We start from the raw sequence: 26,029 nt of genomic DNA, 5'->3' as shown, positions 1-26,029 counted from the left end.
AACCAGCACATGGGGAAATCGCACATCCACAATTTGCCCCGAGCCAAGGAGCTTCTGGGAAAAAAAAAAAAAAAAAAAAAAAGAAACAACAACAAAAAAAAAAGCTTTTACAAAAAAGCTCAAGCAAAGCGACATGTTAACCTCACTCTTTACGCCCACTCCAGTGAACGCAAAGCACCATCCCGGTAAGAAAAGCGCCCGCCCGGTTGCAGGTAGCGCGTCCGTGGTGAGAGGGGTGACAGGCGGGAGGCTCGGAAGGCGCCTCTGAGAAGGGATTTGCGCACTCTGTTATTTTAGCAGTGCTTTAGTCAGAGCCACACGTATTCCCTCGATATTTTTATCTGTTGCAGTTCGGGAGCGCATCTTCGGGTACCCGGCCGGCTTACGCAAGGGCAGCCTGCCCGCACAGATCTCAGCTGACCGACACGCTGACATCCCCCCCCCCCCCGCCCGGCCCCCCCCGGCGTGTCCCCCCGCTGCCCCTGCGGCCCCCCCCCCACACCCCACACACACACCCCCCACGCCGTGAGTGGGGGGATGTGGGGAGCCCGGCAAGAGTTTGGGGGGGGACCAGGAGCGTCGCACGCCCTCGCTGCCGTGTGTTAGAGGAAGGAAGCACCTTTCTAGTGCTTGAAACCTTTGGAAGTTGAGTCGTTTCTCTGTGCGAGGACCGTTTTGGAGGGGAGCTGGGCAGGAGCCATCCTCCAGCGCCATCGAGGAGGAGTCACCGCTCCTCCCTTCGCTTAGAAAATCCTCGGGCATATTGACCAGGCTCCCAAGGGCCACCTCGCGATTCTGCCTGGCTCTAGCTTTCCCTGCTGCCCTTCCAGAGCGTCTCTGGAGGCAGCACCTTCTCCCGGGTACCTTTCCTTGCCAGGAATACTTTGCCATAAACTTTTAAAGGCATTTTTGGGAAGCGATCAGCTGCGCCGCCCTGGAGGCTGGCTCAGGCCGGCAGCCTGGGGAAGCGCAAAGGGGGATGGAAAGAGCGATGTGTAGGAATTAAGACCAACACCAGTGAGGTCTCTGCTATAATTCTTTGCCTACAGATTAAAGCTTCTTATGGCTCCTTGAAATTTTGCCATGAAAAGTAATTTGTCCTATAAATATAATGAGTCAGTGATGCTTGGAAACCGTCGTGTGGAAGAGTTTTCTTACCTCTAGAGTCATCCTCTTTCTAAAAGGCAAATGTCTTATTTATTCCTTACTTGGATAAAGATTTTTCTTTAGTATATATTATTTCCTGCTACTGCTCTGTGAGTCAGGGCACCTTGTACAGACACTGTAATGTTGTGTCATGCTACAGCTGGTTATTTATGTAAGGGTAGATAATTACAGCCATTAATTGGGAATTAATGAATTGTATGCAGTCCTCAAGCAGCTTTCTTCCTGCACAAAGGCAGAACCACAGCTGCAATGAGCACCAGGAGAGAAGATCCTCACGAGGGCTACTCAAGGCTAAAGAACCACTCTAAAAATTGAATTTTAATGGCCTGTTTTGAAAGCCAGCATAAGGGTGCTCGGAGCCATTTGATGCAGAGCTTGGCTTCCCACGGAGCCTCGCCAGACCCCGGAAAATATTTTCAAAATACAGACTGAATGAGGGCAACAGGAAAAGCCTCCCCGGCTTTTTCCCAAGAGTCAAACGCCTTATGTGAAGCACCAGGTCGGGGTGACACAGAGCACCCTGCAGCCGGACGGCCCAGCCTGGCCGCCCGCCGCAGCGCCCCGTCCCCACCGAAGGGCCGGCAGGGGAACCTCGGCCGGGCGCTCGCGGTTTAAGGGGCTGCCGTGTCCCTGGGGCAAGCCGGACCGGGGGACGGGCACGGCGGGCGGGGGGGCGGCGGGGTTGCGTCTGCGTGGCGGAGGCTGCTCTGATCCCTCCTCGGGGACGCTTGGAGTTTTGAGGCTTTTTGGGATTCGTCTCAAGTAGTTCCTCTCTTTGCCACTTTTCCATTTTCGCTCCGTTATAAACGTTGCGGTGAGCGGCGAGACTCCCCTTAGCTTAGACGTGGGGACATCTGCCCTAAGTGATTCGTTCCCGCCCCTCCTCTCCCCACTGATATTTTCCTCCTGGCCGTAATGATGTGCATTTTCCTCACGCCTCGTGTTCCTCACACTTCTGCGTTTGGGATATTTCACGCCCCAGGAGGGGGCTGGCGAGGGCAGAGGCGGGTTCCCCCTCACGGGGGGGTGAGACCCAGAGTGTGGCAGGGGGACGTCCCTGCCACCCAGCTCCTCTCCCTGGAGGTGACACGGCCAGTGTTTCAGGGGTTGCAAAGCCAGCCTGGCATTGCCTATGGGGCTGCGTGGCCAGGCTGGATCCTTCCAAGCCAGCCCGGGACCAATACAGACCTTTTCCATCAGTACCACTCGGAGATATTTAAATCTTTTCGGATCAGCTTGGGAAACCACAGCCAAGACTCCCCAGCGTGCCCATCACCCCACGTTGGTGCGAAGGTTCAGCAAAGCAGCTGCTAAACAGCTATAAATAGGGAGCTTGGGGAGCCTGTTTCCAACTGCAAATGGCAGAGATGGCTTTAGCTCCGCTCGGGTGGTGCTAAATTTTCCCGAGCTCAATAGCAGAGAAGACAATGAAGATCTCAGAGGCTTGGATCCTATTCTCTGACTGCCTTTGCCTCCGTAAATTTGTCTGCCCACCTCCTGCTCCTCCTCCGGCAAACCTCCGCCCCCGGGGCACAGATGCAGCCGCAGCATCTGCCAAAGAGGATTATGAGAGAGGGGGAGCCAGGAAGACACTTCTCCCGCCTTCGGCTGCGCGTCCTTCCCGGGCCTCGTCCTCCGATGGAAGCGGTTTGCGCCGAGCCTCGCAGCGCGAGGGGAGGTCTCCCACCCCCCCCCTGCGCTCCCCGACGCCCCGCCGAGCCTTTCTGCTCCATCCCGTTCCTTCCCCGGCCCTCGGCGCAGCCCAGCCGAGCCCACAGCCTCCGGGGGGGGGTGTCTTCAGGAAAACGTCTCAATCCCGATCCAAGTCCTTGGATCACCAAGAGGAGGTCGCTTGGAGAAGGGTCACCACGTGTTTGCGCTTGAGCACGGCGGGAGGAGCTTCCAGCCCAGGGTCCAGCACGTATGGTCACTCTTAAGTTCTTAAATACACGCACCTTTCACTCAAGAGCACCTTCACGGAAGCCGTTCCCACGGGCGGTCTCGCCATAAGCCGATGCTGCTCGTTTTTGATGTCCGTTGCAGATGGGATCGTTCTGATCTTCAGATTTCTCAGTGAAGTTAAGTCAGAGCCTGCAATTTCCTTTCAGATGCGTGAAGTTCCTGCATCATTTTCGATTCACTCTTTTTACCATGGGCGATGAATAGAGAAGGGTGTTCTCCATCAGAGATGGTTTATTAAAATGCAAATAAACTTCAGTCTGAAGGTCTGTTTGCGCACTGAAAATCATGTACGTCGACAGAAAATATTAAATCTGGTCCCAAGAAGAACTGAGGAGCAGAATTTTTTTTCTGGGGGGAGCCAACATCATCCCCCATCGCAATCTCTGCCCACTTCCCCCCACTGAGAGACCTTTATCAGCTCCTTATGGCACTGCCCCAAACTCCGGGCACCCAAAGCTGACATTTCCCATGCCAGGTCTCTTAGTTATCTCTTTGGAAAAGTTCAGTCAGACCAGGTCACTTTTGAGGAAGAAAGAAAAGCTGAGATGTTAAATAAAATACCAGGTTAGTGAGAATTCAGTAGTAAAAACTGTCAGCGAAAGTAAAATGTTGCAAAGTTCACGAGGACCTTTTCTTGAATGTCCCAGGAGATTTGGGAGCCCCCACCTCCAGCCTGTGGGCTCTGTGCTGAGGAGAACTGGGGTCCAGGCCGGGCTTTTCTTCATTCCTGACCACATCTGGAGCACCGCTGGCCTGCTGCTCTGAGCAGGGGGGACCTCTCAAGCCCAGCGAGGACGCTCTGAAATACCCCCGACTTCACGCAGCGTCTGGCTACAAAACACTTCGGAAGGCTGGAGGGAATGGTGGGGAAGTCCGTGGAAGAGGAACTCTGGAGGCCAGCTGAATTCACAGCAAAGGCACCTGCTTGTGCTGAGCACGGGTGGTGTCCGGGAAGGTCTCCTGGAAGCGATGGTCTCCCTGCACACCTTGAGTCCACCTGGGGCTGCCCGCAAGCCGGGTCCTAAGGAGCCTGGGGCTGCTCCTCGGCACGACGCTCTTGCTGGAGCGGGGATTTTCCCCTCTGCCCCCCGATCTCAGCAGTCCTCCACTGAAGACACCCATGGAGCACCCGTCTTGGGGTGAATGGGAGCCTGGTCCCTGCTGCTGTAGTTCAGCTTCGTGGCAAAGGCTTCAGGGCAAGCATGCCGACTGAGCCGCCCTGGGGAGCCCCAACGCCCCCCCCCCAGGGTCACCCAAACACGTTCCCTCTCCTTGGGTTTAGGCAGAGGAGACCCACCGTGCCGCCCAGGCAGGGCAGCGCTCAACACCCGCAGCCTTGGGGATTCAAACGTTGAGGGAACTCGTGGACGCTCCGGATTCAGGAACACAGGCCGGGAAGGGTGGGCACATCTCCTCCCCATCCGCGGCTAAAGCTGCCCGGCAGTTTTGGTACCCAACAGGCTGAGCAGGAAGGGCCATGGGTTGCCTTCCAGGGGAGCTGGAAGGAGCTGCTGGTGATGATGAGGAGGGAGGGAGGGAAGGAGGAAGGAAGTCACCACAGAGCTCGGAGGGGAGCACCCTGCGGATTCACAGCTTTTCCTTCTCCGTCTGCCTCTGCCACGTCGCACCGGGGGCCACCAGCGACTCTCGTGGAGCAGCACCCACCCCCCGCCCTTCCCGTGGGGTGCAACAGGGAGCTGGAGGCAGGATTGCCATCCCTGCGACATTAAAGTGTCCCTCAAAACGCTGCCCGGGGCCTCCCCTGGGGGGGGACGGTTTGGTCTTGGCAGGGAGCTGAGTGGATTCGGGGAGAAGGAGCCACAGGAGCTTGGGGCAACAGCTGTGGGTACGGAGGGGAGGGAGAGCAGGATCAAACCCTGTTAACCAGCTCTATTTTTTAAACCCCAAGTGGAGGGTTGGAAAATGGAATCACCGCGCACAGCCCAGGAGTGAAAGCAGAGGGGCCGTCCTGGGCGGCCGCTGCCCAAAATAGAGCCCTGAAAGGCTTCCAGCACCCGGTCCTGGGGGAGCCACGGGCAGAGGGAGGAGGGAGCACGTCCCGGGTGGGCGAGCTCTGCTCTTTGCTGGGGATGCAGTGAGGTCCCTGCCCGCAGGGGACATCCCCAGCTCGGCCGGTCCCCGGGGAGGTGTGTCACTTGTTGATGGAAGTTTCTGTGGCCATCTGCAGCCGGGGAGGCCAAAGCCGTGACCAGAATTTATCCAGGTTGCCATAGCAGCAGGGAAAGAAAAAATTTAAAAATTCCAAAAAAAAAAAAAAAAAAAAAAGGAGGGGAAAAAGCAAGTCATAGGTATGGGAGAAGGGATCTCAAAAAAAAAAAAAAATAAAAAGGCAACAGTGTCTCGGAGCTGGTGGAAGCTCCCGGGTGCGGTGGGTCATGCCGGGTCCCCCTGGGCACCCGAAAGCTGAGCAGCACGGTTAGGTGACAGCGGCAGCACCCGGTGCCACCGAGTCACCCGCCAGCACCCCGGGCACGCAGAGGAGAGGGGATGGGTGGCGGGTGGATGCAGAGCAGTCACGGGAGGAGGGAGCCGGGAGCGGTGTTACCAGTACATCACTCTCCTCAGGGGAAAAAAAAAAAAAAAAAAACAAACCTTAGAGCCCTACAGGACGCCAGGGTCGGGTAGAGGTGCTGCCACGGCCCATACACTCAGGGAAATTCCCTTTTTCGCATAGAAAAATGGTTCAGTGTTTCCTTGTCCTGTCCCGATCGCCTCTGCCTTGTGCCTCCTGGGGATCAGGCAGGCGGCACTCGCCACCAGCTTTGGGACATCCAGCGGTTGCAAGAGCCCATCAAAGTGGATTTGCTCCTCACCTGGGATTTTCCAAAGTCCAGAAATACTAGACCGACTCATTTTAATTCTCTCCCTTTTCTTTTGCAGGTTGATTTTTTTTCCAGCCCTGTTCTCCACACCCCTCTGCTCCCAACTGCTCCGCACTAAGGCACAAACAACAAATCCCCAAACCTTTCATTTTGCCGGCGTTTTAGCGGCCCTTCCAAATTGCATGGTTGCAGCGAGTGGGTGGCTGAAGGCTCCGTACAAATGATGCCCTTTTTGCTTTCCTGGAAAGCACCTTTGATGTTTCTCTGCTGAAAACCAAAGCCAAAAGCAGGGGGGGAAGCATGAGTTGCAGAGAAGAGCTAAGAAGAATGTCCGGCAGGTCCTCAACAATTCAGCCATGCCAGGAACCGGGCCCTGGCTGGCCGGTGCTCTCCTTTCAGCCAGTCTTACCCAGCTGCCGTTGAACCCACGGGTAGTTACACGCGTATCTTCTTGGCCGTTTGTGAACCTGAAGTCACTTACTGTGGAGCAGACATGGAGCGCCGATGTCCTGGTGTCCACCCCTTCCTCTTCCCGTGGCCCCGACATCTCCTTCCCCACAAACTCCTTTGGAGTTCAGGCTGGAGGGTCGCCTCTTAGCTCCCGCACGGCAGAAGCAGACTGAGCCCCACATCTACACCAGCTCAGGACTATCCCCCTCACCACTTCCACCGCCGTCCTCTCCAAACATCCAGTCTGCAACGTCTCCGCGCCTGCCCGGGCAGCCCATGCACTGGATGATGGGTTGCAGAGCTGGGTGGGGACGTGCCAAAGAAGTGTTCCTACAGCAAGCTTCAGTTCTGCCTGTGGTGGCCTTGGTCCTGCTCCTGGGGACAGGACAGGAATGTTGTAAGGGTCTATAAACCATTTCCCACCCAGGCTGCATCCACTCTGGTGCCATATGGCCGTTAGAAATAATCAGGGAAAAAAGAGGAAAAAGGCTTTTGCTTCAAAAGGGCTTGGTCCTTATCTCAGGGGGGCGGCAGGTGACATCCCCTTGCCAGCTCTTGGCTACGATCACAAGGCCCTGAGGTCTGTCTGCCCGCAGCAATGCCCCAGGCAAGGTTTTTACACGTCTCTTGTTCCGTAAAATCCTGCTCCACTGCCAGGACAGCAAGGACCCCCCAGGAGAGAAGTGTCAGCCCGTCACAGAGAAGCTGCGGTGAGGACAGTTCAGCTTCCAGGGAGATGGTGTATCCAATAACATTTCCCATGAGATCTTTTCTTTCCACATCCTCTCCTGCATAGATCATCTGTTTGTCTGTGCCGGCACCTGCTCTCACCGTGTCTGAACCAGATGGGATTGCACATCTTCTTCCAGCCATGAGGCTGGGCTGGATGCCTGGGTGCTGGATCCCCTAAATGCATGGGGAATGTCTGAGTGATTGAAGTAGCACCCCAAACAAGAGTGTTCTGATTTTCTTGAAGTTAACCTTGGTAGCAGAATAGTGGGAGGTAGAGCAACACTGGACACCCGTGGACACATTGCTCCAGGTGAGTGGCAGCCCAGCATTTTCCCTGAGCCCAGCCACCTCCTGGGGGGAGATGCTGGTTTCTCTCGATGTCCTCCCACCACGTTGCCTTTTTATTGAGATTTAAAATGTGACTTTGCCAGCCAGAGGTGAGTTTTCAGGAGGAGCAGGCTGTCAGGGCTGGGAACATGCCTGGTTTGCTTCCCTCACATCTCCTCAGCGCTTCCACCACCTCCTCGATTCATCTGAGTGTGTCACTGCATGGCAACAGGCTCGTGGGAACACCCACACCACGCTATCCGTGGCGGGAGGAGAGGGAGACTTGCCAAGGAGCTGGAAGCGGCGATTCCTCCGTGGAGGGTGAGCGTGGGATCAATACCACCAACCCCATCCAGGGCTGGAGCTCAGCCACCGCCACAGCCACCACCAAAGCAGCAGCTGTGGGAGGAGCGAAGGGTCTACCTGCTGCCGTGCTCCCCACAGCCTTCAGCTTAGGACCGGTCGGCTCGGTGAGCAAGCCCAGATGGCTGCGGAAAAGGCGACGGCTGTGAGAGGAACACGGGCCTCCCAAGCCCACGCGAGCCTCCCCTGAAGGTGGCCTGTCTTCCCGAGCAAGCTCTCCTGCCTGCCCCGATGGCACAGACACAGCACCAGGACAGCAGCAATGCCGGGGGAGGTGCCGCCACACCACTGCGAGGTGGGGTGTTTGAGCCCATCGTTGCCTCTGCCTCGGCCTGGCCATCACCGTGGCTTCAGGTCAGGTCAGCTTCCGTCTGCCAGGGTTTGGCATCTGGCCGGCAGGTCTTGGGATCTGAGGCGGGACGGCCCCGGGGAGAGCGCTGCCTCTTCACTCTTGTCTTCCTTCTGGTGAGACCCCACCTCAGGTGTCCTGGAAGGGAAAACACACGGCAGCACGAGCCGTCAGCACACCCACGGCGAGGCACGGTGGCACCTTCTCCTGACCTCGGTGGCGACAACCCCAGCCTTTCGGGAAGTCTCTGAAGCGGGGTGAGTGTCCTGGAGTCCTGCGCTTCATCTGAAGGCCACTTAGAGCAACAGAAAAACTCAGCACGTGGGTATGAGCCCATCTGTCTCATCCCACCTAGCATTAGATGTCCACCACGAAGACATCTACACTTGAGCAAGTCTCCCCAGGCTCGCCTGCCAAGCTCCTGCCTTGTTTCAGATGTCTGATGTAGGAAGAGATGAATCGAGTCCTTGGACGGAGGCAGCAGACAGGGGTGCCTCCTCCTGGGGGCTGCGAGCTGGCGGGATATCTGCACATCTGGGAGAGAGCAGCTCAGACACACCTTGCATACCCACGGCGTCTTCCCCGCAGGCTGCCTGGCCAAGTCCACGCGGTGTTGCCACCAGCACAGCCAGATTTTCCAAAAATCCAGATTTTTCCAAGCCCTGGATAGTGGTTTATTTAGCGGTTATTTAGAGAAGATGGACAACGGCACCGGTTTCATGAGTCCAGTGTCTCCCTTTGTGTGTAACACACCATAGCAGATGTTAAACAGCTATGCCAAGCATCTAATTATCATGTTAACAACATAAATATCAAAGAACACAGGGAGGCAGATTGACTACCAAAGTTATGCAAACCGTCTAACCTGGAGACAGTTTTCCCATGTAATTATTGTAATGTTAAACGTTGTTACATAATGACTACAGATTTCAGGTCAGATACTCCATACGTCACGGAAGCATGGTGTGTTTTGACATTTATGGGAATACTTTTTATTTTTAGTTAGTTTGGTTACCATGGCAGCGAGAAGAAATCTGCACTAGACTCAGCTATACATTAAATTTTGGCCTCCCACTTGACACATCCAAAAACTTTTCAACAGATTTCCCCAAAATCATCAGCCATAAGCCGCGATGGGTGGAATGAGGCTTGAAAATAAAATAGCCTGCGCGCTTCTCTTTAATGAGGAAGCTATTCCTGCAGCCCCTCTCTAACGCCTGGCTGCATGCAGGCACTCATTAGCATGTCAAGTTTTACTTATTTAGATATCTCTACGAAGCAGATTGCACTGCAGAGGTTAGCAGAGGTTGGGCAGGTTTAGATCATGCTGAATGAGCGGCCTGCTGCCCGAAGCAAGGAGGAATTGTCTGAAAACAGGAGGATCTTGCAAATAACTCAGGTCCCGTTTGCTGAGCTGCACCGTGGGAGCCGTGGTCGGAGCTGCTGGAGTTCATCAGCGGGGATGGGACCATGAAAGGGGGGCTTTTACAGCTCTCCTAACTGGGAAGGAAGATGCAAAATGCTGTCCTTGCCCCCCTGAGCCGCTCAGCCCTTAGGACACCGAGAAATGACGGAGGGGTGGCTGTGGTAAATAACTGCCCGTCGGCACTGCATTGCTCCCTCGCTCCGTGTGATGAAATACTTCCAGGTGCTGCCAGCTCGCCGTGCTGCAGCTGGGGTTGGCTTCTAGCAACTGCCATTTAACTCCTGGAAAACCTCTGGAGCGGGAACGCTGCAGAGAGAAAGGAAGGATCCTGGGTGACATCTGCACCGGTTAGGACCAGCACGCTGAATCCCTTCCCCTGGTAGGGGACAGCCCGCTCTGTGGCGGTGGGAGGCGATGCTGAAAGAGGAGGGTGCCAAGCACCCCATCGGCCATCGCAGAGGGATAATGTTGGGACAGACCTGGCCCTGCCATCGGCGTCCCCGAAGATGGGGGGCACACGTTGGGGCGCTGCTGAGGAGAACCTCCCCAGTGAGAAGCAAGGGTGAAACTTCACGGGAAGGCAGTCCAGCGTGCATGTGTGCTGAATCTCCACTGGGGGAGAAAACAATCCCATCAGCCTTCCAGTTATTTTCCAATGACATGTGGCAATTCATTGCAGACATCCCAGAATTTATCACCGATTAACAGCTTGGCAAATCCAGGGGTGCCCTGAGCCTCCCCTGCCTCAGCCAGCGCGGACCGATGCGCCCTGGGTTCGGTTCACACGTGGCAACCACCTACCAGACCCCCCCCGAGAGACCTGGGGAACCAACCGGGAAATCAGCAAACGCCGGCAGGACCTCGGGGCTGAGGGAGAAAGGCTTTTGCGTGCTGACTGACCTGAGCCGACGGTCTGGGAGCACGGACACCTCCCCAGGGCCCAGCCAGGACCCCCGGCCCCTCCAGCCGGCTCCTGCCTGCCTCCCCTCCCCGGCGCTTTGCCGGGTCTGTTCAGAGAGGGGCGGTTTTATTTCACGTTTCCCCAGTCGCTGGTTTGGCTCAGGAACAAATGGGCTGACCTGGCTCCCAGGGCCACACAGCCTGTCTGGCCGCATCCATCCACCCCTGTTTCGAGGGGATCCCTCAGTGCCCCGGGGCTCTGCTTTTGAAGCACCAGCACCGCTGAGTCCCGGCGCTTTCGTAGCCTTCCACAGGCAGGCGATGCCGGGCAGCTCCCAGCCACACCGTGCTGGTTTTGGCCATTTTGCCAAGACCTTTGTGCTCTTCTTCTCCTCTCCTTGCAGCTCTGTGTGGCCACAGGCTCCCCCTGCCCTCAGCACCTCTCTTGTGATCCTCTCAAACCCCCTTAGATCCCCACTGGTGACATCTACATCACCTCTCCAAGTCTACCCAAGTGCTGCTTTCTTCTGGGTTGCAGCAAAGGATGCAGAAGAGACTGGAGGTTGTATCTGTGGAACATCCCCAGATCTAACCTCCTGGGGGCAAGTCCCCTGCTTACAGTTTCTTGTCCCTCTCCTCGGCGGGGGCTCGCCTGCTGTGCCGGGATCGGATGGGGTGAGCTGAACACCGCACCAAGCCTCTGAGTGCTGTACCGACACACGCACCTCCATCACTCGGATTGCTGCTGGGAAACCAAACAGATTGCTTCAGCACAGCCAAAAACCACGGGGATTGGCACAACCCCCCTGCTAGGGCTCTGCACGTGTTAAGGTTCCCCATGGCAGGACCCTGTTATGGTTAAAGAAGCCTTGGATCGAACTGGGAAGCAAATAAATTTCAGTGGGAGAGAGTTTCCTTTTCAACGCTGAAGACACAGGGAACATCACACTTTCAGCACATCTTCTGCACCACTAAATGTTCCCCAGCAGAGCCTTTGGGCAGCAGAGAAAGGAGGAAGAAGACAAACCCAGCCTGTGGGAGGAAGGACAGATTTTTGGGGTGGGATGAGTTTAATATTGCTGTTCCCTGAAATGAGTCACAGGCTGGAGAAGTGGGGCATTAATCTCAGGGGAGATGAGTAAGTGGGCAGCATGCGAAGGCAGCGGTCAAAGGAGCATCACAATTTATACTTGTAGCTTAGCTCTTCTCGTGTATTAGCAACGGCTTGATTAAAATCAGAAAATTTCCACTAGCTCCCCAGAGTAAAAAAAAAAATTAAAAATAAACGATGTCCCCTTTGAAAGTAATCCGCAAATTTAGATTTACAGATTTTTCAATACATCTCTCTCTGAGGCATCATTTAAGCATTTAGCTTCCCTTTCGCAGTGCTCCTGCAGCAGCCAGACATCCCCAGGTCCTGGAGTATCGCCAGGCTGAGAGTTACTTGATGGAGCAATTTTGCCATCTTATTTTCAGAAGTGGTTTTCAGAAGTTTTCGGGAGGTGACGGAGAGGCACCGCCACACCGGGGTTCAGCCACCCCCCGATGCCCACGGTCACTGCCCGCATCACTGATGAAAAGTCCTCAGAGAAGAACAACACTTCTGCAACTTTTGGGTTTTTATCCTTACACTCTGCTACCGCTTAAGTGCTGGTTTTACTAAGGAAAGTGTGTGCTCAGCGACTGTAATTAGAGTCTGTTAAAGGAAAAAAATCATTAACTATTTAAAATGGTTACACTGATAATGTTCTCATTTAGTGTTTCGCAGGACCCAGCCTCCCCCCACGAAGAGACTCGGCTGCTCAGAGCAAGAAGCAGCCTCGGCCACCTCCACAGGTTCTTCAGAGGGGTTTAAGCAGCTACTTTAACACCCACTCTGTGCTATAATAACTTGGTGTGTTGGGTGCATAAGCCTAGAGACGTTGCTTATCCGCCAAACCAGCCCTGAGTGTCATTGTTTGGGGAGCAGGGGTGAGAGGGAAGCAGGGAGATGCTGACTCTGACTGTGATTTCAGTACCTCCTGACTCAGAGCCCCCCTGAGGTCGGTGGAAAGTCTCCTCCCGAAGCCTGTTCAGGCCCAAGCTCAAAAACGGGCAAACCTCCCGTGACTTGATGAGCACTGCTCATCTGAAATAGGAGTTACAGTTCTGCCATTTGACAGCGTTCATGCCATCACCTAGGGGCGGAGGACTTCTCCCTCGCCATTTCTCAGCAGCTTTGCCCGTCTCCTACACAAAAGGAAAAATTCTGACTTCGAGTGTTTTGCCATTGGGAAGCTCTCCTCTAGCTTCTGAAATCCATCACGAGTGAGGAAACCTCACCACTATCCCAGGAAGGTGCCGTTTGCTGCCAGAAGTGAGGCAACAGAGCTGGCAACAGCCTTCAGATTGCAGCAGGTGCCGAGCGATGGAAAGCAACCTGTCCCAGGCAAGGAGAGATTGGTTCTTGAGAACTCGGCATCAAAACACACAAAGACTTGAAGGTTTGGCTAGAGGCACAAAGTATATCTTGGATCCCTCAAGTTGAGACAAGCTGGTGACAGTGAGATAAAACAGGCAAGGATGCCACCTGGGTTCAATGAAGGTCGATCGTCCACAATAATTTGGCACTTTTCCTTGAAAAGAAGAGACCTCAGAAACAAATGGGAGATGGTTTCAACTTTCTGAGCTTCTTCAGTGCACCTGACATGGTGCTTGGAGCAAATGGTATAACTAGTAAAAAGCTCTGAAAATTGTGCTGGGAGAGTTACTGCTGGAGCCCTGGGAGTTTCAGACCCGGGACTCTGCTAAGCGGACATCTCTCCAGCATTTCTGCTGATGATCTTGGCGCCAAAGATGAGAGTGACCTCAGCAAATGTGCTAACGACACAAAACCAGGAGGTGTCCTCGGTACCGAGAAGAAGCAGGATATGTTGAAAACTCCGAAAGACCCTGGGGAGTGGAATGACAAGGGGGATATGGATTTCAAGGTCATGCACGCATGCATGTAAGGACTAATAAACAAGGATTTCTGCTGTTAGCCAAGAGCTCATCCACTCAAAATGACTAAGGAGAAGGAAGATCAGGATGTATTGGTTGATCACGAGATGAAAGATGAGCTGCCAAGGTCTTAAGGTTATAAAAAGGCAACTCTAATCCTAGGCTGCATCCGCTGGGGGGGTTTCCAGTAGACACAGGGGAACAGGGGTGTTCCTGTACGAAGGGCTGGAGAGGCCGCGTGTAGCCGACGCGGTACCTCGCAGGGTACCTCCAGGGGCGAGGGGAGGACACGTTTCCAGAGCCTGAAGCAGGTTTCCCACGTGGTAGTGGAAGATCATCTGCTTGCATCAGACACCCGAGGCCTCTCCAGCAGCAAGGGGCACTTCTGGGAAGGCTCTGAGGCACCCCAGCCACGTCCCAGCCCGCTCCTCTCAGGAGGGGAGCCTTGAGCCCTCATCCACTCTTATTTATCTCTTCAAGGTGTTATGGGAGTGCGATGAATAAAGGAGACTGCAGAGCTCTTTGTCTCGGCGCATTCCTCTCTTTTATTTATTAGCTCCAGCCTGGCTCAGAGCCTAATAAATCAACCCAAACTCACCCTCCCAGCTACCCGTTACCTGCACACACGTGCCTGTGTGCTGGCACGCCGTTATCTGCCCAGTCCACCTCTCCCCTTGAAATCCCACCCCGAGGGACCCCGTGCAGTGCGGGGGAGCGAAGGTGGGAGCCAGACAATCTATCACCCCCCCGAGACGCTGCCAGCAACCGACCTGTGGGGAGATCCTGGCGGGCTCCCTCTCTGCCTCGGTGGATGGAGATCGATCGGTGTCGCAGGGATGATGCTGGCAGATTAATTAGCGCCAGACAGCCTTCAGCTTTGTGTCCCACTGCTCCTCGCTCCAGTCTAAGATGTGAATGCTATTGATTTCCTGAGTCCCGCCTTCCTTCTGTCCTGTAATCCTTTCGCTGGTGGGGATCTCAGCGGAAAATTTTGTAGCAGACGTGTTTGCACATACACACACATAAATATAAAGCAGGGGAGGTCTGAGAAACCACTGTTGCCCAAAGCAAGTGAAGTTTAGGTTATTTGTCATCAAGGTAATATTAACAGGAATAAAATACTTAGCTGTTAAAACGGAAGAAACAGCCCCTGTCTCCAAGCAGGATTCCCAGACCTCTGTGCCCTGCCACGCAGTGCTCCCCCTGCCCAGGAGCCCTGTGTCCCCCGTGGGTCCCACAGCGTGGGCCCGGGACCTGCTCCCAGCTGCCCACCTCACCTTTGTGTCACCATCACCAACAGCTTCCTCCCACGGGGACTTCACAAAACAAAATACTGCAGAACTTTCCATGGGGAAATGCAGAGGTTCGGCTGTTTTGTCCTGGTTTGTGATGAAGATTTTCCCTTCCCCAAGGTAACTCCAGAACATGACACCCGATTATTCCTTCCAGCTCCCCGTGCTGGGCAAGTCCTGGTTGTCATTCCAACCTTTAGCTCCATCCTGCCAGGGAACTGGGAGGACTAGGGGCTCTCGTGCCCTCCATTCCTTTTCCTCTCTCAGCTCATGGTCCCTTGCGGCCCTCACGACATCTGCCCATCTTCTCTTTCCCCATATTCTTATTTCTGAAGGAGCAACCCAGCGACACAACGCAGCAGATGTCCGCCATGAGCCAAAGGAGGTGGCTGGGACGGGAGCTGGAGGGGGCTGTGGGAGCAGGTCCCAACACCACCGGCCACCTCCACCCCTTGCACCACACCCCGGTTACTGTGCTTTTCTGATGGGTTTAACAGAACCACTGTGGTGTTGCGATCTTTCTGAGGGCGGTTAACACACCACATACGATTCCAACAGCATGGCCCACCACCCCATCTTGCTCCTGTTGGTATCTCCAAGCTTGATCCTCATTTCTAATCTGTATTTCCAGCAGACAAAGCAAACACACCTGCAGGCTGGCGGGGTGCGGAGAGGAATGGCCAGGAGCAGGCAGTTGATGTCCATAACAGTCCTTCTTGTTATTACAAATCACCAGCAGACAAATCACCAGCTTAGAGACTCCCAACAACTTAAATTCCTCTCACCCCAGCGGTGTCTTCCACGTCCCCCAGAGCAGAGGCTGGTTGCAACAGAAACAGAGATGCACTGTGCCGCAGTGGGAGCTGGGGCTGCTCCTAAAGCTGAGGCTCCTGGCAAGAGGCACGTGAGAAAAGCAAGAGCCAGCTTAGAACAAGATGACTTCTTGATCCTTTAACTTGTAATCGCTGATCACAGCGACATTAGACAAATGAATGTTGAAGCTGGGTCAAGTAATTATTGCAGGATCATAGCTGTACGCTGCACAGTTGTCAGGGCAGTAACAAGACTGACAATTGTAAATAATATGCAGCCAGAGCACGAGGATGCTTGCTCTTGCTGGGATGAAAGTGAAGGCATAAGCTGCCATGCCAAGAAGAGAACAGCTACACCTTTATAACCAAGGGTTGCTTCCAAATGCACTGGCTGCATTCCTCTTTGTCGGGCTTCTTCCTCTTTCTGCCCATTTACATGATCAGCATATCACTACAGCAGAAATGGCATCATATACCTGCCATAGTGAAAAATGGCCATGGGAAACAAGAGGCAGAGCAAACAAGGAATGATGGTTTTACTTCAGCAAAAGGGCAGCTAGAGGAATGAGAGCAGGGAAAAAAATGACCAGCTGAGCAGACACCAAGAGGGAGCAAATGAGGAATGCTCAACAGAGTCCAGGGGAAGCCACGGTGTCGGTGGTCGGTGTGGAGCCAGCAGCAGCCTGGAAAAGCAGAAAGGAAAGTACAAAGCACTCCTGCTCTCACCCCTGCACAGAGAAGAGGGAAACACTTGGGCAGTCCTCTCCTCCTTACCATTTGTCCCTCCTTCTCAGGCTGAGAAATGGCGGTGCCTTCCTTGTGCATGCCGACACTCGGGCTTCTCTCCCTTCTGAATACAAATGCGGGAGCTTGGAATTGTACCTGCTCACTGGATCCTGGGAACTGCACAAACCCACTGGGGATGGGAAGAGGCCCCTCAGTGCCCCTGCCCCAAGCTGTGCCTCTCAAGGGTTGGGCCTTTCAAGGCTCAAGCTGATAAATCCCACTCGAATCTCTCCTGTGCCTACCCCAGCTGTCAGCTAAGGGGCAGGCGTGCCGGGAGCTCTGCTCCAGCGGGATCCTGCTCCTCCGCTCCCGTGCTATCCATCCCTGTGCTCACCCACATCATACTGCTGCTCAGGCTCAGCAGTCCCGGGCTGCGGAGTCACCTGTGTCCCCGCAGAGGGATGAAGTAAGGAGCCAACGATAGGTCCCTGCCACCACGGCCACTCGCACCACATCCCTTTTAATCTGCCCAAGACTCAAATGAGGTGTGGCCCAGCAACAGCAGCCAACAAACGGCTCCCCAAGAAGGTAGCCCTGGGTCAGGGGCATGCAATTCTCAAGTAAGGGGACGCACAGCCCCAAGGTGCCCCCCAGGACTTTCTGGCGTCTCACCACCATTGAAATGGGTGCGCCCAAGAGCGCTATGTGGCTTGACTATTTCTGCAAATAACCTTGATTTCGGGGGTAGTGGGATCTGTGCTGGTTCCCAGCACCCTGGACATGCAGGTACAAGCAGCCAGAGGAGAGAGAGCTGGTGACTGTCCCGTTTTGTGGGCAAGCGCCAAGCAGACCACTGCCTCTCCTGGATGCCGTGAGATCATCCCCACCAGTGGGGACCGTCACACGCTATGTCAGGGCTCTGAGGGCACTTAATTGCCTTGATGGGCTCCCTCACCCCTCTGCCCAGTGTCCTGGAGCTCCAGCTAAGCTCAGGCCTTGGCCTTTGGCCCCAGACTGGCCAAAACCTCAGTCACAGGGGTCTGTCAGCACCCAGCCTTCACCTGCTTGTGGTTACTGGGGAGTTGCTGTGAACCTGCCTCAGTTTCCCCAGCTTTGCCACCAACCCCCTTGTGTCACCTTACGGCTCAGCTGTTGAACATCAGGATTCTGAAGACAGTCTCCCCACACCCTTAGTAACTGCCTGTGAACACTGGCAAGGGCTCATCCTTTCCTTTTCACCCCACATACAGGATTAGGAGCCAACCCCCTCCACCCCCACGGCAGCTTTGCAGAGACTCTGCAGCCCCTCCAAGTCCCAATTTCAAGCCCCAGGCTGGAACCTCTGCCCACAAGCTCCCATATCGAGGACCTTCTCACATCACGTCTCCTCTCCCAAGAGAGCTCCAAAGACACAGTCAGGGGAAGCAGAGAGCAACTGCGCTAACGGGCAGCCCCAAACAGCTGCACAGAGAGGGAAACGAGAGATAACACAGAGACATTCCAAGTAATCTTATTTTTTCCATTGGCTGAAAAGCCACCACTATGCCACACTGCATGTTGCCAGGATATTTTAAAGGCCTTAGACGACCTTCAAAGGACGGTTGAGAAGCCAAGCAGCAGGAGACCCTCCAGGCCCCTTCCCCGCTCTCCAGCCCCACGAGGGCATCACTGGCTCAGGGACCACATCACGCCAGCCCATGCAATCCTGGCTGTGCTTCTATCAGATATGTGTGGCTATTCTAATAATTATGACTACAGCCTCATGGCACAGTCCCTCAGCAGATTTCTCGCCTCCAGCACTCCCAGCTCTGACCGTCCCCTTATGCTGCCAGACGGGAAACCACAAGAGCCCCCTGTGAGGCACAGGTGCCCCGTCCTCTGCAAAACTTCCCCCCCAAATACGCTTTTCGTGGACATGGGGGTTCCTTCTCGTTCCACTGCCCTTCACAGGGCTGCTGCCGCCACGCAGCCAGGAGCCCAGGGCTGGAGCCTCACCCACCCGGCCCCCTTAAAAACCGAACAGGGGGGGAAGCTGCAAACAACCTCCCGCCGTCAGACCTGCGGGGCTTTTCTACGAGGAGGCGAGGCCACCTTCCCTTTAGGCTGAGCAACGCCCTGAGGGCCGTGCGCGAGTCCTAACACGCCAGGAGCCCACAGCTTAGGGCTGCCGGCAGCGAGGCCCCTGAAGCCCCTCACCGGAGCGCCGCCATCTTAGGGGGTACCCCCGGGGCTGGGGCAAGGCTGCTGCGGGCACCGCGGGCGACCCGCAGGGATAGCGAAAAGCCGATGGCGGTAGGGACGGTCCCCCCTTGGGCGCGGGGGGCAGCCGAGGCGGGGAGAACCGAGGCGGGGAGAGCCGAGGCGGGCGGGGGACGGGACCCCCGGGGACAGACCCCGGGGACAGACCCCGCAGCCCGTCGCCGCAGCCCTGAGGAGAAACCCCCGCAGCGCCGCCGGTGGGCGGGAGGGGAGGGCGGGGGCGGACAGGCAGGCGGCGAAGCCAATCGCAAGCGCCTGTCCCTCCCGCCCGCCGGCGGTGGGCCAATGGCGAGGCGCGGGGCGGGGTGGGGCGGGGCGGGCGGCGGGCGGGCGGCAGTCGGCGCTGAGGCGCGGTGGGGTGCGGGTCGCTCCTCTGGCTCTGCCGCGGCCGCCGCCGGTGCCGCGCCGCCTTCCTTCCCTCCCCTATGGAAGAGATGGAAGAGGAGCTGAAATGCCCGGTGTGCGGCTCCTTTTACCGGGAGCCCATCATCCTGCCCTGTTCGCACAACCTGTGCCAGGCGTGCGCCCGCAACATCCTGGTGCAGACGCCGGAGTCGGAGTCGCCGCAGAGCCGCCGCGCCTCGGGCTCGGCCGTCTCCGACTACGACTACCTGGACCTGGATAAGATGAGCCTGTACAGCGAGGCGGACAGCGGCTACGGCTCGTACGGCGGCTTTGCCAGCGCTCCCACCACCCCCTGCCAGAAATCCCCCAACGGCGTCCGCGTCTTCCCGCCGGCCGCCCCGCCGCCCCCCGCCGCCCTGGCGCCGCCGCCGCCGCCGCGCAACGCCTGCCTGACCTGCCCGCAGTGCCACCGCAGCCTGGTGCTGGACGAGCGCGGCCTGCGGGGTTTCCCCCGCAACCGCTTGCTGGAGGGCGTCATCGACCGCTACCAGCAAGGCAGGGCGGCGGCTCTGCGCTGCCAGCTCTGCGAGAAGGCGCCCAAGGAGGCGGCCGTGATGTGCGAGCAGTGCGACGTCTTCTACTGCGATCCCTGCCGCCTGCGGTGCCACCCGCCGCGGGGGCCGCTGGCCAAGCATCGCCTGGTCCCTCCGGCCCAGGGTCGTGTCAGCCGCCGCCTCAGCCCCCGCAAGATCTCCACCTGCACCGACCACGAGCTGGAGAACCACAGCATGTACTGCGTGCAGTGCAAGAGCCCCGTCTGCTACCAGTGCCTGGAGGAGGGCAAGCACTCCAGCCACGAAGTCAAGGCCCTGGGCGCCATGTGGAAGCTCCACAAGGTGGGTCCTGGCCCCGGGGTGGCATCTGCCAGCAGCCCGGGCCGAGCCCCGCGGTTGGGAGAGGGCTGCCCGTCCAGCACGTCTCGTCCCACGCGGTCCACCTTCCCCAAGTTGGCACGGTGGGAGCATCGCCGCCCACACCAGGGCTGCGTTTTGCACCCTCGCTTGGGAGGAGAGTTGCCCGCCCACCCCGGCATGAGGGGGGGCTGGCGTCGGGTGGGTGATATTCCCCGTGGGTCCCCAAATCGTGCTGGCCGGCTCCCATGCACTGCTCCCCAGCAGTGACTGGGAGTGATGGCTCGGGGGTGGATCGGGGACACCGGCACCACGGAGCTGGAAAAAGCGACGGGGAGCGATGCTTTCGCAAGGAGGGAGGTGTGAAATCCGCCGCGGGGGAGGACGGGGACGTGGGAGTGGGGTGCTGTGGGGTGCTGCTGAGGATGAGCTGCTGCTTCCTCCCGCACACCGAGTCATTGGGAGGAGGAGGGGCGGCAGCACGGTAGCGGAGCCTTTCACTGAATACTGATCAGCTCCTCTTGAGCGTACTCACTCCCACACGCATCCTTGCTGGAGGAGAGGGTCCCAGCGCTTGCGGCAGGGATGCAACTGTCACTAGCTTCAGCTCAGCTCCATCCACCCCGCTGCCTCCCTCCCTCCTTGTACCAGTGACACCCGTGCCGAAGGAACTGGGGCAGAAGTGACTGGGACGCGGGCGGACAGGGCACGAGGGAATGGGCGTCACTCCTCGGATGAACATTGAAATAACTGTCCCCCGCTCCAGCAAATGTGCGCAGGCAGGAGCAGATGGGGGGGACTTGTGTCAAGGAGTGGTGGAGGCTGGGGGAGATGGGGAGGTGCATGACCTGCTCCGTGTCCAAAGGGGTTGGGCTGGCTTGCTTTCCAGGAACGTCCCTGTCATGCTTTGGCAGGCTGCGTGGCGAAGGGCAGCCCCGTGTTGGGTCAGTGGGTGTGTGGAGGGACAGGCCATCGCTTGTCATGATACCCCTTGAGAGGGCTGGAAGAAGAGCGTAACCACGTTATGTTGCAGTGGAGGAGGAAAGGGTACGGTGACGCCTGTTGCTTCAGGAAAGGGATCGCCCTGACCTCCTTTTACTGGGAGCAGGAACACCTCCTTCCCGGCTTCCGTGCGCTCTTACAAAGATGAAGCCCATGTGCCAGAGCAGTTTTGGTGCCCCATGGCCTCGTCCTTACGCACGGGGTGCAATCGCCGCTCCCAACCGGTGTTGGGCTGCTGGGGTGCACCACAGCACTGGTGACTGCTGACCGCTCCCAGGAACACAGGGGCTCCTCTTCACTGGCGTGTTAACATGACATGAACCATCGGATGCTGTGAGCATCTTGCTCCTCTGGCCTGTTAGGAAACCCAGTAAGTGCCTGCTGTGTGAGAGCAGCCTGTTCTTCAAAATCTTTTCCTCCCGGCCCAGCTCTTAGTGGAGGAGGAACCCGTTCAGTCTGTGCTGACATAGAGCAGGAGTGGAGCCTGGTCCAGCTGTCGGTGGTGTTCTCCAAAATGAGAGAAATCTAATGGGCACCAGGCCTTTTTGTAAGCTTTTGACTTCGCCTTCCTGCTTTGACTCAGATGCAGCAAAGCACTTACTGAGATACATGCAATGAGGATCTGGACGACTTTATATGCAAGTACTGAGATACTTCAGGTCCTGTCCTTGTGTTCTCAATTAGGACAGCTTATTCTTCCTTGAATGCTTAACTTCTCTTTCAAAATATCTTTTCACAGGGCAGAGCTTTAGCAGTGCAGTATTTCACTGGTGTAGCTAACAGATATGGAACTGTAACGTTATTTGAAATGATGATTTTCATGCAGTTTCTCTCAGATTTTTGGAAATCCGAAAGTGAAATCATACCTGCCTTGAGCGAGTCTGTGTTTCTGCAAGGGTTTACTGCTGCTCCCTGATGTTTGCTTGTTACAAGAGGGAAAAGAGTCTGTTGAATCAAATGTGGCGGTGTGGTATAACTGAAGGGGGGATTTCATGGCCAGAGCTCAGATTGCTCCCTGAGAAGGGGAGAGGCTGTTCACTTTTCAGTCATTATCCTGGTTGGGACCGGGCATCAGGAACCAAGCCACCTGAGGGTTTGAGTGATGAACTGCCTGCAAAAGTACCTGGGTGTCATTTTTTTGAGGGGACAGGCCTCTGGCAGCAAGACAAACTTGCTGAAAGGTGACTTTTTACCTGGTCTTGTGGCTGTGATGAGTACCTACAGCTCGTAGGAAAGGACAGAGTCATCAGCTTTTGACTCCTCCATGATTATAGCACCTCTCAGTGCAAAATACTCTTTGGGATACATCTGTGCTCTTAATTTCTGACCTGAGGAGCTGTGATTCTCGCTGCAGTCTGCCATGACCCGAGAATGTCTTGATGAGCTGTTGTTCTCGAAAGCAGCGTTCACGCGTCAGTACGTGATTGCCGGGCCCTAGGCAATTGCTGCCAAGTGCAGCATGCTTCGCTTTGGGAACGAGACCGAAGGGCTTTTTACAAACCTCTTCGGGAACTGCCCCAATTTTTGCTTTCCTCTGACAGAGCCCTGATTGTGTGCTTCTCGCAGATGATCGTTTCAAAATAGTCTGTGCTGAGGCACGATCAAACACAATTCAGGGAGCTAAGATTTGTAAGCTGGACACAGGTCATGGGAAATCCTCTCTCTTCCTATCTTTTTTTCGGGACAGCTGTTGGGAGAGGGGTAAATAATCAGAGAAGGATAGAGGAGAATGGATTTTTTTAATCTGAATTGTCCCAGTTTTGCACATACATTACAGCTGTCTGGATTTTATCCTGACGAGCTAGAGCACTGCTTGGCATGTCAAAAGCAGAGACACAAGATGGAGCTGAATCATTTATTCTTTGCGCATTCAAGGCTGTCTTCCTTTAGCTGGGAAGTGTGTGGTGAGTACAGGCTCAGCAGCTTGCCAATGTTTTTTTATAGATAGATAGATAGATGCACACATACATACACAAACAGACTGGAAGGAACCTCAAGGGTCACGCAGTGCATCTCTATCTCTGACAGCCCTGAAATTCCATCCATCAGTTGATCAAGCTCTGTCTTTAAGAGCATTTTACTCTTGCCAATGCATGTTGGAAAGGTCTCACAGGAGCTCGTGGTTTTTGGTAGTAGCTTTTAAGTAGGTTTGAAAGCTTTCTGGCTTAGGCAGTGGACCGACAGTGATGTAGAGCAGTTATTCTTGACCATCTCTCCTAGGGTATCGGGTTGTTGCCCAGCGCTGTTGTAGCTGGCTATCCTCTGCAGAGTCCCTGGTACTTCTCATCCCATGGCTGGATGCCCTCCTGGGGCTGGGTCATGCCTGCCAGAGGCTGCTTTTGGTTTTGAGATCGGTATCCCGACCACAGCGAACATCAGCCTAGATTTACTGTACTCAGGAAGAGGCTGAAGAGGTCGGTGATGCCATGGTGATGCGAGCTTCTGCTCTCTTTTTGGGCAGTCGAGCAAGAAGCTTCCCTCTGCTTTGGGTCAGGATCATGGGTTTTCTTTACAGGGGCTCATGGGGCTCTCCCTCTTTTCTCCGCTAGCATCTCTTTCACATTCCTTTTGCCTTAAACCAAGACTCTGGGGTGGGAGCACTGTCTGCTTTGCCTCGACACTGAAAGGGGAGCAGGTTAGGCAGCCTGTCCAGTTCCTCTTGTAGTGAAGCAGAAACAGGTCTTGACTTCAGTGGAAGGTAAATAGTGAGCTCAATTATACTTTTACATGGGATTTAACTGCCCAGGATGGGATTGCCCAGGTTAAAGGCACAAACTGTCCTGGAATTGTAAACCCCTGCAGCATCTCTGCAGATTGCAGTAGAGACCAACCCTGTGAACTGACATTACGCAGTCTGTTGAATCAGCTGTAATGATTGTTAGCAGTCAGAGGCTAATTAGCAGAGGTATTATCTAGACCTCAGCTCACCCAGACTGTCACTGGCACAGACGGGATCAGGGATGCGGGGGGAGCTCTTCTTTTAAGAATCACAAATCCTATGTACACTAGGCATGACTTTGTTCCTGTTGGTTGGCGCATCTGGGGTGAACTAGAGGCTGGAAAACACTACTAGTGCCTCTTAATTTCTGCCCAGGGTACAGCAGGCATCAAAGCCAAGACAGGGACAAGCAGACAGCATTAGTCATTAGCTTTCTTGACTGGGCCTCTGTGATAGCTGCCAGAGAAACTTTTGTGGGGAGTCGCCTTCTCGAGGCATTGTGAACGTACTGCTGTGGGGTCCACGGGAATTCCTGTAGCCCGCAGTGCTTGTGGGAAGTATCCAGGGAGTTGCTATATGACGAAGATCTGTTTGCATTTGCAAAGCAAAATATTTGCTACTAAAACAGAAGCAGAGAGAATCCTTAATCTTTTCCTGTTGCAAGCCACGTTCTTTCCCAAGCCTTGGTTTGCTGGCCTTCCCGAATCCCACCGCCCTTGCTCCATCACCTGCCACCTGCAGCAGCAGGGTCCCTCCTGTCCTTTTCTAGCAATGCCAAACAGCCTTCCCGACTGCTCCATTTTTCTGTGGCCAAATCCTGAGAGCAGCCAACAGGCAGAGATGCTTTGAAGTCAGAAAAAAGCTAAGAAATGTCACTGAGGTCTGTGGATTTACGCAACTTGTGTGTGCCCGGGATCCAGAGGTGATGCTGCCTTCTTGTATTAATTTATTTAGAAAACAGCTTTCTGTCAGCAGTTAATGGAGTAAGGAGCACCACGAATATCATGTTAATCAAAGGTAATGTGGTACAGCAAGATCTACGAGGCGCTTTTAGAGCCCGTGTGGTGCTTGATGCCAGGAGATGTCCTCTTAGTTATTTGCAAATGGAAATGGGCCCCAGGCCATCTTGGAGCGGGTATAAATCACTGCAGCTTCATCAGTTCCAGTGGGAAGTCCCAAAATACATAGACTTGACAGGGCAGTTGTGTTGCACCATCTGTGCTCAGGCTCTCCAGAAGCTTTTAAGCATTTCAGTGGGCAGACTGGTGTCTGGTGGGATCTATCTTCCTCCAGAAAGTTTCTGTGCTCTGTGAATATCAGACATTTTCTATTCTCTCTGCACACTTCTGTCTGAGGTTTTTCTTCTCTTTGCCACTTTATGAATGAAAGATCCCGCTGGTTTGATATTTCTTGCTGCATTTACTGTGGTGCAGGTCAGGAGCATTGCAGCTGAGATGAATGAAAAATCAGCCCATGGATTAATTCTTGTCTCTCTTCATGGAAATTTCAGCAGATATCAGTGTGTCACCGGAGATTCTTCTGTCACCACATCCCTAGCCTGAAAAACCAGGAGAATTAGCAAGCAGAGCAAACACTGCACTTGGTGTTAAGTAAATGACATGAGAGTGAGAAAAGGCATCGGTGTTTATTTACCAGGCTTCACAAGGTGCACTCAGAGAGCTGACAGCAGTGCAGGGTGGATCTTGGTCAGGGGCACGCTCTCAAGAGGCTTATTCCTGCTCTTCGAAATAATCCATCACTCAAAAGCTCTGGTTTTTAGAGGGAAAACTTTGCTTGGTGTCACTTGTCAGAACCTGTTCCCATTTGACCACAAAATTCTAAGGACTCTTGCAGTGTACTTTCTAGAGATCCAACACATACTGTTTGGAGGTATTTTCATTTTCTTTCCTAAAGTTTGAAGGAATTTTCTGCATCCCTTGATTAACTTGCATGATCACATACATACTCATTTAAAGCAGAGCGCTTTTGAATTGCATGTGTTCTTCCCAGCTGTATCAAAGGATAATTTAAGAAAATCCAACAGTTGAATCGTTACAACTCCCCAACTCTCAAAACGGCTATTTTGACAGCCTTGTTCCCTACTTTGTTTGTTCTTCGGGCGAAGCATTCTGGGTGGCTGTGGTATGCATTTTACCTGTTAAATTGGCTTATAAATAAGCCAGCTCATTCCCCGTTCATTCAGATAGTCCTACTGGGATGAATTAGATAAATATCTATTTAGAGCAAGCACATAAGCCAAAGAGAGCTCATGATCTAGATCTCTGGTGACTCTTGCTCAGGTAGCATCCTAGAAGGATCAGCAAAGGCTGGCGTGGCAGAAGCCCAGTTACTGTGAAGAGTAAAGCAATGGTACCAAAGTTCTCTGGATAAAAGTTTCTCAAATTCTTCTGGACCATCCAAGCAGTAACTGGAAAGACTGTGCAAGTAGGATGGTTTGATAAACC

At 54.7% G+C, this 26,029-nt stretch overlaps 1 protein-coding gene across 1 annotated transcript; it reads left to right on the top strand.

The window, feature by feature from the left end:
* Window positions 1-18,935: 18,935 nt before the first annotated feature.
* Window positions 18,936-22,283, top strand: LOC122154002 (E3 ubiquitin-protein ligase TRIM9-like). The gene is made up of 2 exons (XM_042799002.1): window positions 18,936-19,828; window positions 22,200-22,283. Exons 1-2 carry the CDS (start codon window positions 19,013-19,015, stop codon window positions 22,281-22,283), a joined length of 900 nt encoding a protein of 299 aa, XP_042654936.1. The 5' UTR covers window positions 18,936-19,012.
* The last annotated feature ends 3,746 nt before the right edge of the window (window positions 22,284-26,029 follow it).

The sequence above is a fragment of the Tyto alba genome, unplaced genomic scaffold (genome assembly GCF_018691265.1).
Source record: "Tyto alba isolate M040663 unplaced genomic scaffold, T.alba_DEE_v4.0 Super-Scaffold_29, whole genome shotgun sequence".
Taxonomy (NCBI): Eukaryota; Metazoa; Chordata; class Aves; order Strigiformes; family Tytonidae; genus Tyto; species Tyto alba.
This window is presented reverse-complemented; position numbering and strand designations above follow the sequence as displayed.

What these genes read in the sequence shown, in the direction of transcription:
- LOC122154002 (XM_042799002.1), top strand. Translation starts at nt 19,013, where the DNA reads ATGGAAGAGATGGAAGAGGAGCTGAAATGCCCGGTGTGCGGCTCCTTT. An exon ending in CCATGTGGAAGCTCCACAAG is followed by an intron (nt 19,829 to 22,199) that starts GTGGGTCCTGGC and finishes TTCTCGCTGCAG; the next exon opens with TCTGCCATGACCCGAGAATG.